Consider the following 12,624-nt stretch of genomic DNA (forward strand, 5'->3'; position numbering starts at 1 on the left):
AATGTCCCACGTTTCATATGTGAGGATAAAATGGAACTTAATGTGACAATGCTTTTTAAGACGTCGGTGGTTCAGTTGAATACGGTTCCTAAAATTTTCATTCTTAAACTAAGAGGTCGCCATAAACCACTAATTCTTTATGAGCCGGTATTTCAGGTTTTACGATACCGACAATCGGAAAATAAAATATTTATTTTACAATATATCTCGTTTGTGTCACTATATAATATTATCGAGTTTCAGAAATTGATAAAACTATACTAATAAAAAACATTGGTTATTATAAAAGTTATATTTCAACATTAACATTTTCATAAATAGCGATATAAATAATTTATAACATATTAATCATTAAAAAGGTTGAATATCAGAATCAGAACATGGAGAAAGATTATACACATATATCACCATATTGAACAAAATGGATTTTATTTTGTGTAAAAACTAAAAAATGATTTTGTTTATGTGTATTGAATAAATGGCCAGGTACTGAAGTTGTACAATTTTCATGGTATACAATATGCAATACAAAGTTAGATAAATATACAAGGCACGTGTACCTGTTATTTATAAGTATATCACATACATTTAATCAACTTGGCGTGTATGCTCAACTGACAATTAGTAGAAGATTCTGAGTTGCATATGTCAATTAGAAAAACTGATCAGTAAATACTAGCCTATATACAAAACTAAATAGTTTAGTTTCCTTGGCATTAAAACATTTTGTACAATCAAACACTTGTAAATTCCGTTTGATGTTGTGAGGGATTATGGTATAAACCAGCCATAGCTTCTTGTAAAGCCCTTAAACATGCAACATGTGCTTTAAATCCTCCTGCTCTTTCTGCTGAAGATTCTGCACGAACGTGAGAAACATAACCACGAGCTTGTAGTTCTCTCCAACCAGGTGGTGTTGGACCATCGGTTGATTGTCCAATAGGAGTATAAGAATACAAAGGCCCGTCGTCAAGTTTTGGCACAGGTAAATAATTCTGAGTTCCTTGATTACCAAACTTGATTCCTGTACTAAATTGAGTAACTTTTGAAGGTACTGCTTTTATTTCCTTTTTAGATGCTTGTATAGCAGATGCAAATGTTTCCACAATATTCTTTGCATTTCCTTCTGAAAATGTAAGCTCATCTATAAGTGCTTCTTTTTCACGAATCTTTTTCTTTTTAGCTTCCATTTCTGCTTTAACTAGTTCCAATCGTCTCTCCTCTTCCTTTTGTTTTTCTAACTCTATCATCTCTTCTAATTCATATTCGCTTCTACCAAGTTTAGATTTGCTTTTTGTTATTTGATCTTTGTTGTCCTTCTTATATTGGTCTATTCTTTTATTTGTTTCTATTACATCGATATTGTTAGCTAAGTTATATATAATTGTTTCAATTTCTTCTAAATAATCGTTGTATTCGCGTAATGATGCAAAGTCCTCTTCTCTTTTATTAAAATCCCGAAGTATCCTTTTTCTTATATTTACCTCTTTCTCTACCATTGGATCCTCAAACAATTGAACACGAAAATTTGCTCTTCTTAAAGGAATTTTACATTCTGGGCAAGATCCAGAACCTTTACAAGTACATAATACATATTAGGGTATTTCTTACAAAATATAGTTTTTAATAATATAAGAATACTAACCTTTGAGAAACAACAAGTCTACGCAGCTTTCACATAATGTGTGTCCACAAACATTTACCATCATTTTTAAGGATGGATTCCGATACTTGGTAGTTTTGCATCTTGGACAAGCTTGATCATCCATTTTTACGAAGTATTGCAAACAAATACTAAACTTAATGCTAACCTGTGCTTTCTTTCACAGACAGTTCAACCGGTTAAAAAGTAGAAAAATTCACATTACAACGTATGTCATAATTTTAATACAGATTTAAATTAACTAAGTTGTTGCGTACAAATAAATAACGGAAAAAGAATTTAATTATCACATTTCGTTGTTATATCAGGGGACTCATAAGACCACTATACCATGACATAACCTTCAATTAAAAATTCATGCCATCACCGTGTAACTTGAACTAATATTCGAACGTAATCGATATCGTAAAATGGAGCACACCGTGTATCGATAATATCAAAAAAGTTTATGGTCACGGTATAAACTGTAATATCTGTAAAGCATGAACTATGATAATATTCGTACAGATTACATTTTCAACCACAATTGCTGACAATTGCAGTACATTTCCGTTCTGTACTACTGATTGGTCGAAGCACAAAACTTTCAATGACTGAATAAATTTATAATTTAAATGAATGGTATATATTTATTCAATTTTGAGTTTAAAGAAAAATACATTTCCACTTAAGCGACTAATGTCACTACATACGAAGAATGCATAGTAATTGTTTCGTTTTTCTTATTCGCTTTCAAACGTTGCACACGGATACGTAAACACATTAAAAGATAAATTTGTTGACGAAACATGCACTGCATGGTCTGCATTCAGCAAATGAATCTTTGCTTTTTCTAAGAAAGTTTCGATCATTGAGCGTCGTTACGTGATTACTGAAGCAAAGAGGAGGAAAAGGAAATCTCGCTGAAAAGAAACTCGAGTCAGATCCCTTGAGACCGAAGTCGTACGTCTCTTGTGCGTTTCACTTCTAACGATTTGGGGCATCGATTTCTCTTTCAATTCCATCGTGTAGATTGTACATTAAAAAGCCGACAAGAAAAAGATACAATGCATGTCCATTATGCTAGAAAGAACAAAGGGTTGATATGCTTTAGTGCCTCGCAAGATTTCCCGTTCCTTCACGACGATGTTACGGACACCCATTATTCAAGTCCTCTCGTAAGACTGCCGCCACATTCCGTGAAAAATGAGCAAAGACGTTTTTTAAGTAAACGAAGGTACCCTAATCTTGCCCATAGACCGAAGCACCGAAAATTCCCGAGATTAACGAAAATCTTGTTCCAAGGATGTTTCCTAAAGTGAGCACCTTATTACAGTGTTTTCTCGTTCCACGAAAATTCACATAAATATACCAAAACCTTTGACATTCAAATTTCGTTGAAATTTAAATACATCGCATATTACGTAGCATCTGGTACGTAGTGTTTAAATACATCTTATGCACCGAATTCCAATTTCAATTTGTACACAATTTTATTACCTTGTTTCTGTATTACGGTTTATATACGTACAAATATTTACTCGTAAATATTCTACGTCTAAACGTATTTGACCTCTCTTAAATCACGCATTATGGATGTCATTGCTCGACGCTTGAGACTCTTCAAAACAATTCGACGGTCGAAACACTCAAGAAAACTACATCGTTTTGTTTACTGTCCATGCGGGCAACGAACGAAGCGATAAGCTCGATTTAGTCGTTACTGGGAGAACGATGCGAACGAGTGGCTCTGCTGCATGATATTTGTTACGGTAGATGAGACGTATTGGTGCGTGACACGTGTACGACAATGACGACACTACGACGACGATCGGCTGGTTGGAATTCGATTCTCGACTAGGGGATGCTGCACGTTCGCGACACGAGTGTGCGTGCTGTAATAGAACCAAAGGGATACACGCTTGCGCCGGACGATGTCTACCCCATCTTCCCGTTGACTTCGAGAGAGGGAAAGCGGGGCGTGTGCAAGGACAGATGGCAGGGCGTCTCTCCCGGGCCGTGTCGCATGCACTATCAGTTTCGCTCGGATGTTCGTACACGAGTTTTATCGCGCTCTTCCACGACGTTCGCGCTCGTCAAAGGCAGACTAGAGGCGCTCGGCTCTCATTCTCGTTGCACGTCATTCGAATTGCGGAAATTAAATCACCGTCGAACGAACGTTTCATCGCACGAATTGGTTGGTTAGGGAGACCGTGTCGCCGTCGGGCTTCGAAGGATGAAATTGCTGATAGTTCAATTTGCATAATAGAACGGTTAAGAAGAAAGCGAGAAACTGGTCCGGATATTTTTTTGTTCTACGAGACCTTTTGTTTTTCTTCTTTTTTTTTCAACGTGCACGGATTGATCGAACGTTCGTACCGTCGGTCAATTAACCAGTAGCAAAGCGAATGTTATAGCGGGAAGATAAGAGAAGGTATTGAGGATGCAAGGACTATGGAAGAGAAGTATCGGGAACGATTTCTATGTATGCCAGCACATAAATTGCGAATAGCTGTGACATAATGGCGACATCGAGTGAAAAAGCCAAGGAAAATCGGATGCTATTGATTCGTCCGATACTTTCTCCTTGCGATTTTGATTCCGCGCCTTTGTTCCGAGATGCAATATAGAACATTCGCTTCTGGATTATTGCGCCACGGTAGGAGGAGATTAACGAAACGCGGAAGGGATAATTTGCAAATAATTGACAAGTGAAAGTCGTGGAAGAGCCGGCGACGCGAAATCCTATTATTGAGGAAACGGGGAACACAGTGGTGCATCTTCGAAAGCGCGAAGGATATATTGAACAACATCGTGGATCGACTATGAGAGAGAAAAACAAAAAATGAAGGGTGTACTTTTAACCCTGAATCTATTGTTTTCGGGTAAGTGAAAATTATCATCCGACATTTCAAACGATTCGTAATTCGAGATTGTTCTTTGCGACGAAATGTATGATAATTTTGTGTTTCTATAACGAGAAAATAATAATAATAATAATAATAAAATTAATAAACGCATGACTTTTTGAAACCGTTTCAATCGTTCGTTTAAAATGTACAAAAAAGTACATCGCTTTGTAAAGCAAGTGCAGTTGCAACAATCGTATAAGTAACGCGATATAAGGATAAAAATGCCGGGATATTTGTTATAACAATGAAAGGCGAGGCATGTTTCATTCTTCTATAATCTCCGAAGAACAAAACGACAACGGGTCGCCTGGCGATACTTCTCACTCACTGTCACGTATTATGAAATAAAGTAGTTTCTGGAACTGTAACCAGCAACTTCGGCACCTACTTTAATACTTTATGACGAAGCATGGTAAGGTCTATGTCCGAGTGAAAGAGAGATATATCGTGCCTTTTACCCCCGCGCCACTTTGGAACACGTTAAAATGATTTCTTATCACTTCCGGGTCGTACATCGTGGCCCACGCGAGAGTTTCGCGGTAAACACGAGAAGTTAACGAAATTCCGATAACGAACGACGCAACGTGGCGAGCATTTCTCTCGCTGTCCCGTAAGCACTCGCGGTGCGACGAAGCACGGAATATAACCTCTCGGGTCAAAGAACAATCTACTGCAATCTGGAGATTGAAACGAGCCGACTGAAAGCAGCTTTGTGTTTTCTCTTAAAGTGCAAGGACTCGTCCGGGGAACGTCTGATCACGGAATGTACGAGAATCGTGCACTGGAACCGCTCGATCGGGGACCTTACTTCGACGTTTCGGCGTCTCACAATGTCACCGCGTTGGTTGGCAAGACGGCCACCTTAAACTGCCGAGTTCGGAATCTGGGCGATCGTACGGTAGGTAACGAGCATGAAGAAGTGAAATACGCGACGGGAACGGTTATCGGCCGTCAGCAACGTTGGGAATTCGATAATTCGGTAAAATACGGATAACCATGTCTGGTAGTTCAATAGAATACCGCGTATCGTGTGCACGAAGCACCGTTAAGAATACGAATTAATAAGGGCTCGAACAAAAGATCACAACGCGAATAATACAACGGATACAATAGAAGTTGCCCCATGAAGGGGGTAACTGTATAACAAGCTGGAACTGAAGTTTTACAGTACGATGGACAAAAAGGCAAAGTTTCGTTTTTCGCGTCGTTTGTTTGTACCTAGTTCTCGTATTTACCGGCGGAATTTAAGTAAAACAGAAGGCTTCGCTTTTTCACAATACGCACGGGTGAGCAGTTTTTATTTCGCGACTCCTATTCCCGCCACTCTTCGCACATATACAAACCTTTCTGCCTTCGTTCGTCTCGTACAGTATCGATAACGCTGGATGCACGGTTGTTTTCAGAAATGCCTTTTTCACTGAGACAGAAATTCCACGGTGGAAAAAAATCACGTTATCCTGAAAGCGGAGCCGGGCGTATAATAGCGTGAATAGGAAGAAAGATCACGCGACGCGGTAAATACGGGCATCGGGCTCCATGAAGCTACTTATAGGGGGAAGGGGAGGGATTGGATTCCCGCATAATTTATCGAACGGTACCTTTTCAAAGTCGCGCGTCCGCTCAAAGTTTTAAGCGAACGTTAAATTTTCATTCGACCCACGGGGCCTTCTTGATTCAGCTTTAATTGCAAGTAACACTTTAAGCTCTACTTGAATTTTAATCGACTCGCCCGGTCGGGAGTCGTGCCTTGAGCAAGTGCGATTTAAAGCCGACGGTGGCTTTTCATCGTACACGGTTATCCGTGGCGGCCGCGTCTCATTAATATTCCTTTGTGCGGCAGCGTACCGATTATCGGTACGTCCTAAATACAAATTTATAGCCTATTTAGAAATACGCGCGCGAGGGCGCGAGGAAACACAATTTAACGAGGCGGAACAACAAATGGCATTAAACCATCAGCGCGCAATCAATGACACCCGTTGAAGGCCGTGAAGTACGACCGTTTCACCGGACTCTATGACTACGGGTACATCGTATAATGCATATTCAACGGTCGGCTCTCCCCCTCCCTCCAAACACACGTTCGCCCGACGCGTGTGTGCTCTCACACGAAGAGATGCAAAAAGTTTTGTAACGACGGGGATAACGTTAATAATTATTTAGCCGACAACAATCGGCACCCGACCGACGCAAATTGATGTTTGCAAACATATCAGAACGCGTTACAGGACCATTAATTGCAGTTATCCAACGCTATCGTTGTTGTCCTGGTAACAGCACATTTCTTGCAAAACGTGCATGCACGAACGCGTCATCGACGGGAATCTGCATCGAGCGCTTTTCACGCGTCGGATAATACGAGAGAGAATAATACGTTACAGTTTTTAGCTATCCGCCGGTACACGGCACTGTGAATTTATACCGATGCTTCGTCTTCTTTCGCGGGACGTTATTGTTAGTATTAATAACAGAAAATATGACGGCTTTAAAAAGCTGGAATTATTCGACGTCAACTAGCGAGAGGAAAAAAAAAAGAATCGGCGGAAATATTTCATGTATATATACGTCGAGTATTATTTAACGCTACGTCTGACAGGTATCAGAGAGGGAATCAATTCGATCATTATTCATTCAAACGCGAATCCAACGAATTCGCTTTAATATTTAAGTAGATTCGCACGTAAAATTATGCGGCGATCGGTACTTCGTTATTAGAGAGGGTACAAATTGCGAGTTGATTCGGCTTCGAACGAATTTCGCGTCGATCGGTAAGTAATATTTATCGCATATTATCCTGACAGGTGTCCTGGGTTAGACACAGAGATATACATCTTTTGACCACCGGTGTCGAAACTTACACTTCTGACCAAAGATTCGTGGCGTCGCATTTTCCACGAACCGAAGATTGGACGCTTCAAGTAAGATATCCGCAGCGCCGTGATTCCGGGACCTACGAGTGTCAAGTGTCAACGACACCGCCCAGCAGCCTATCTATGCATCTCTCGGTCGTCGGTTAGTTCGATACCTTCTTTGCGCTTCTCTGTTTTGTTTTCGTTTCGCAATCTTTCCGTCGAATCGTCCTGTCGCTCGTGTTTCACCGTCGCTACTCGTTAATTTTATTTTCTCCGTACGTCTATCAGGATCGTGTCTAACCTGACCCGGGAGCTCTCCTGTTTCCCGGGCAAATCGAGCTAACGTTACAACGGTTTTCCAATTCCAAATCTACTTTGAATTTCAATCAAACGTTTTGCTTTTTTTTCTTGCCCGGTAGCCAATTTGTGTGTTGCCTGTGCTGCACGAATCTGAGACACAATAACGTGGGCGTTTTACGTGTTTATGTTTTATTTCCCGATGTTTCGACGCGGCACTTTGGAACAGATTTGGTTAGGTGCACGCGAACGTTAATTATTCGTTTGCTTATTCGTGGACAAGTGGAAATTGTTACACATTTGTTTGTGCTTATAGAAAATATTTTTCGTTTGTTTAGAACCTGTAACGTCGATTGTCGGGGAACCAGAAATGTTTATAAACAAAGGCAGCACCATGAACCTTACCTGCGTGGTACGTCACAGCCCCGAACCACCAACAGCCATTTACTGGACCCACGATCGCGAGGTATTGCATTTTTTATACATGTAAATTTACTTACGTACACTTTATACTCTTTTCGTTGGAATTGTTGCGGGTGAAGTGTGACCTAAAAGGACGGAACGTTACCGATCACTTTTAGGACACGAACGAAAGTAATAATTTCAATTTCGTTTCGGACAGGGAATCACTACCATTTTCAAATTTCGAAATTTCCTGCATGCCTATCTCTTAACGGCGATCGATTAATAACAGCATAGACACTTAATGGGTAATTTTGATGAATTCAATATAATTGGGAAAGTTTCGCAACGGAACAAAAAGGCGATAATGGAGCGCAGAAATGAAACTTTCCAGGTTAGGTGTGTACGCAAATCATGAACACCGTCCACGACGCCGTGGCCGAATCAAGTTGTCGTATTGGGTACTTGATTATATAATTTTACCTAACTAGGTTAAAGAAATATTTGAGGAAAGCTCGGGCAAAGTTAATTTCCTCCTTTTTTTCCCTCCCTCCTCCCTTAACGAGGAATATCCTTTATAAGCGTGTATTATCGGTGAACACACCAGCGCATATACACAGACAAACACGCGAATTGGCGAATAGAATTGAAATTATTCAAGCCGCAGTTTATGAAATGAATTATTCAATTATTTCCCAAAGAAGCAGTTAGTATGCCCCTAGCATACGGAACGAACCGGTGTGTCTTTATAAATTTACGCCCTCGCTGAATTTTGATTGCGTTCGAAATTCAGAAAACTTCTCATCGACTTTTCAAACATTCGGGAGATATTCGCGGAGGTGGTATTCAATTGTTATGGCCTCTTCCATTTCCGAATATCCTCTATTATTTATATCCCACTTACCACCGCTGTTTTATTATTCATTTAGTTAGTGAACCTCCCCGCCCAGCAGCATTCATACGTGTTCTCTCTTGCAACAAGCCTCTATGCCCAGGACAACCAATAGTAACCCAACAATTTTCAACTTGATGAAAAGAATGTCTAAAAAAATACATGATTTACAATAAATACAATTGATTCCCTGAAGTTGTTAAATCTTCATGTATGTGTATATATATATATTTGGTCGTTTAAAAATCTCTATAAAAAAGGTACGCAGAGCTTAAATCGGGGCTTCGTAGAGGCCATAGGTTCGAAAATACATTTTCAGAAGTAAACGGATTACGCGGTATTGTACCTTTCTGAACAAGTTTAAATAACTGGTAGTTGAAACATAATATAGCCATAATGTTGTGGTTTATTCAGTATTGAAACTATCATTATTACCATTATTATTAATAATATTAACATTAATAATATTATTAGTACAGATACTCGAATATAAAAAGGACATAATTGCATAGAAGCTGAAATGTAGTTAAAAATGGCGTTAAACCCAACCTTAATGCTAGCTCTATAACCCCGAACAATTTCCCTTATCGTTCGCACTAGCTTCATTTTTTTTTTTTTAAAGAACTTAGGATTTGGTTACACGTTTCCGTCACCCTGTATAACAAGTTGATATCAACGGGGATTTCGTCTGCTCGAGGCAATGAATAAAACTATCTATCCAGCTATTCCAGCCCTTTCCCTTTTCTCGCCATTGTGCACCTTCCATCCGAATACTCCCTGCTACTTTTTTCTTTCAATTCTTTGCACGTGCTCCCTTTGTTTTCCGTCTTCTCTACATTCTTTCCTACATTTTGTCCTTGCTCCCTCACTTTCAACTTCCGCCACGGTTACCCCTGCTCCCGTACCCTCCTTTTTCCCTCTCCCTTTCGCTCAGCCGCATTGTCTTTCCGTCCATCCTTCTTAAGAGTGTCAGTTCTCTCTGCCAGCTCGACGCTTTGTGTACCACCGCGTCTGTCTTTACAATTCGCAGCGTTCCACTGTCTTTCACATTTTTACTCTCGTTCTCCCTCGCGCCCATTATCTGTCACCTTCCTTACAACGCCCCCACTTTTCCGCTATCCTTCAGCATCGCACACACAATTTTCCAGCGTCGTTCCACTCCGCGTTGCCTTGCCCGTCCCCGCATCTCTGTCTCTCTCGTTTTCATCTTTTCTATCCACTCTTCCTCCTCGTCTCCTCCTCCTCCTCCTCCTTCTCTCCGTCGTGCCATCACCCCCCAACCTCCGCGCTCGTTCCACTCTTCTGGCCTATCGGCTTCAGAGCCTCTATCCCTTCTTTGTCACTCCATCGTCTACGCTTCTCTTCCATCCCATTATTTATCTCGCCTATCCCCCCCCCCCCCCCTCTGCAACCCCTCCGTTCCAGTGTATCAGTCTCTTCTCGACGCTCCCCCTTCTCTCCACGTCATCCCGTTCTGATCCCCCGCAGACAGTCAACACCTGCAGTACACTCTCTGCTCTTCCTAGCTCTTTCCGTAGCATCCCCATCCTCCTTCGACGCTGGTTCTACGTTCACCTTTATTTCTCTCGTTTTTCGCCCCCCAAGGGTCTACTATTTCAACCATTCTGCTATCCACCTCTTCACTCTCGTTTCTTTCTTTTTTTTTGTCGGTTTTTGTCTTTCGATTATTTTTTTCCCGTTCCGCCCGTCTTTTTTTCGGGGAACTATTCTCCGGCCGACGGGCGTGCAGAGATGCACCACCGACAGCGTTCGTTCATCGCGCTCGCTTCCAAAGTTGTTTTCCACTCCTCGCGTTCATTTCGCCGCGCGCGTAATCGTCTTCGATCGAAAACTAAATGTTTCATCCGTGTGACGTGTCGTTTGTCGTGATTCAGACACGCAGAATGTTCTCGTGTAGCTTAACTTTTCGTTAAAAATACAACTTTTTACTCAAGTCCGATTGAATAAAAATTCGAATTCGTATTATTAGAACGATATCATACCTCAACGAATAAGCAAACATTTACGCGAGTAAGTATTCTGTATGTTCTTTATTTGTCATAATGTTGCCCATTTCTGGTTTTACATTTTCGTTATCTGCAGTTGGCTCGTCTTTAGAGGAAAAATTGGAAATGGTCACCTTTGACTTTAACACGGTAGCTTGCAATCGTGGTGTCTTTAAAAATTTCCAAGTACAGTAATTTCTGCTTTCAAGTGATAATTTTTACCTGGATAAACGAAATCATATCCGCACTGTTTATATTTCTTTAGCGCAAGCGACCTGTGGACTCGCGCCGCTGTGTAAATAAAAACCGGACGAGAGTGATCTCTTCCATGCTGGATCAAATTTCAGCCATTAACAAAAAATGAAACTACTATATTTTTCACTGCCTGAAAACTGTTGGCCGTCCGACGTAGATACTGTATGCCGGGATTCATTAGTAGCTCGACGAAAATAATTGACGGATTTCAGTGGCAACTACAAGTGGAAAAATATTCAATAAACAATTTCTTTTCGCTTGAACAATCGCAATAACATATGATAAAATATAAAAATTTTATTTATGCTCTCTGTTTTATTTTTTGTAGGTATACATTGTCGTTTATAGAAAAAGGAAAATTTAGAGATATGATTCCTATTTGTTCTTCATTTACGATGACATTTTATAGTATAAATGTCAATATTTAATAAACATGTCCTTTTACGTATCGTAAGTGGTTAAATTTATACAAAAGAAATGAAACAACATTCCTAATTGAAATATTTGTATTTGTTAATTTATCACCGGGACGGTTTAAACGAAAGCAAAATAAAAATAATCACGTATCGCGCAAAAATATCAAAGACATTACTTATTGAATATTTTTTTGCGTGCGTTTCTCATCGAAATCAGCGAGTTATTTTTGTCGCGCGGTGTATACGTATATTCCGACCTACTGTGCGACGGATCGCTCGGACTCAGGAAACATAAACAGTGTTGCATCGATAGAGAGTGTATATCATCACTTTTGTTGGTACTAAAAGCCGGATTCTTTGGTAAAAAACACACAATATCGGGTTGACCAAGTTTTATGATCAACAGTTCGACGTTTCGGTCTCAAATACAAGCCCCTTTCGGGACCGGTACTTACAATGCTCTTACTACCAACAAAAGCGGGTACGTACTATCGATGGAACACCGAAAATAATAAAAGGAAAAGGAAACAATCCGTTCCTTTAAATTCTCAAGACCAAACACCAAAAAGCGATGAATATTGTTCCGTTGCGCGAGTCCACACTGTGAAAATTGTCACTCGAGTCTCACCGTACCTGGAATTTTTTCAAAATTAAGACTCTCGTAATACGACAACTGCAAACTTGTATTCCGGTTGCGGGTAGCAATTTCCAGCGCTCTCTATAAAGGTAAGATGCGCGCCACTGGTGTACAAAAATGGCTACAACTCGGGAACAAGGTCGTGTCGTATAGGGCACATGTTTACACGAACTTCTTCCATTGTTTTTATGTCCTTCGTCCAACCTCGAAGTAGGTGCACATTATAAAACAACCTGTGTACGTGTATCCAGCACCGTCGCTGTTCGCAGTTTTCACATCGTTTCGCGGCGCCGCTGTTTTAACTGTTCTCCGT

The 12,624-nt window shown here is 40.4% G+C and overlaps 2 protein-coding genes across 3 annotated transcripts in view; one reads left to right on the forward strand and one right to left on the reverse strand.

Annotated features, from left to right (window-relative positions):
• Positions 1–404: 404 nt before the first annotated feature.
• Mat1 (CDK-activating kinase assembly factor) lies at positions 405–3,598 on the reverse strand. The gene is made up of 2 exons (XM_076313643.1): positions 1,646–3,598; positions 405–1,573 (listed from the first exon to the last, which is right to left on the reverse strand). The coding sequence occupies exons 1-2, from the start codon at positions 1,767–1,769 to the stop codon at positions 735–737; spliced, it is 963 nt and encodes a 320-aa protein (XP_076169758.1). The 5' UTR covers positions 1,770–3,598; the 3' UTR covers positions 405–734.
• Positions 3,599–3,669: 71 nt separating this feature from the next.
• Positions 3,670–12,624, forward strand: part of LOC143147916 (neurotrimin) — a 40,421-nt gene continuing 31,466 nt past the window's right edge. The window contains exons 1-4 of one of the 2 annotated variants that reach the window (XM_076313644.1): positions 3,670–4,527; positions 5,283–5,452; positions 7,356–7,566; positions 8,042–8,169. In XM_076313644.1, the coding sequence (XP_076169759.1) occupies positions 4,488–4,527; positions 5,283–5,452; positions 7,356–7,566; positions 8,042–8,169 (549 nt within the window). In that variant the 5' untranslated portion in view covers positions 3,670–4,487. The remainder of the gene's footprint in view (positions 4,528–5,282; positions 5,453–7,355; positions 7,567–8,041; positions 8,170–12,624) is intronic. The other variant, XM_076313645.1, reaches the window with a different exon arrangement.

This window comes from Ptiloglossa arizonensis, chromosome 6 (assembly GCF_051014685.1).
Source record: "Ptiloglossa arizonensis isolate GNS036 chromosome 6, iyPtiAriz1_principal, whole genome shotgun sequence".
NCBI lineage: Eukaryota > Metazoa > Arthropoda > Insecta > Hymenoptera > Colletidae > Ptiloglossa > Ptiloglossa arizonensis.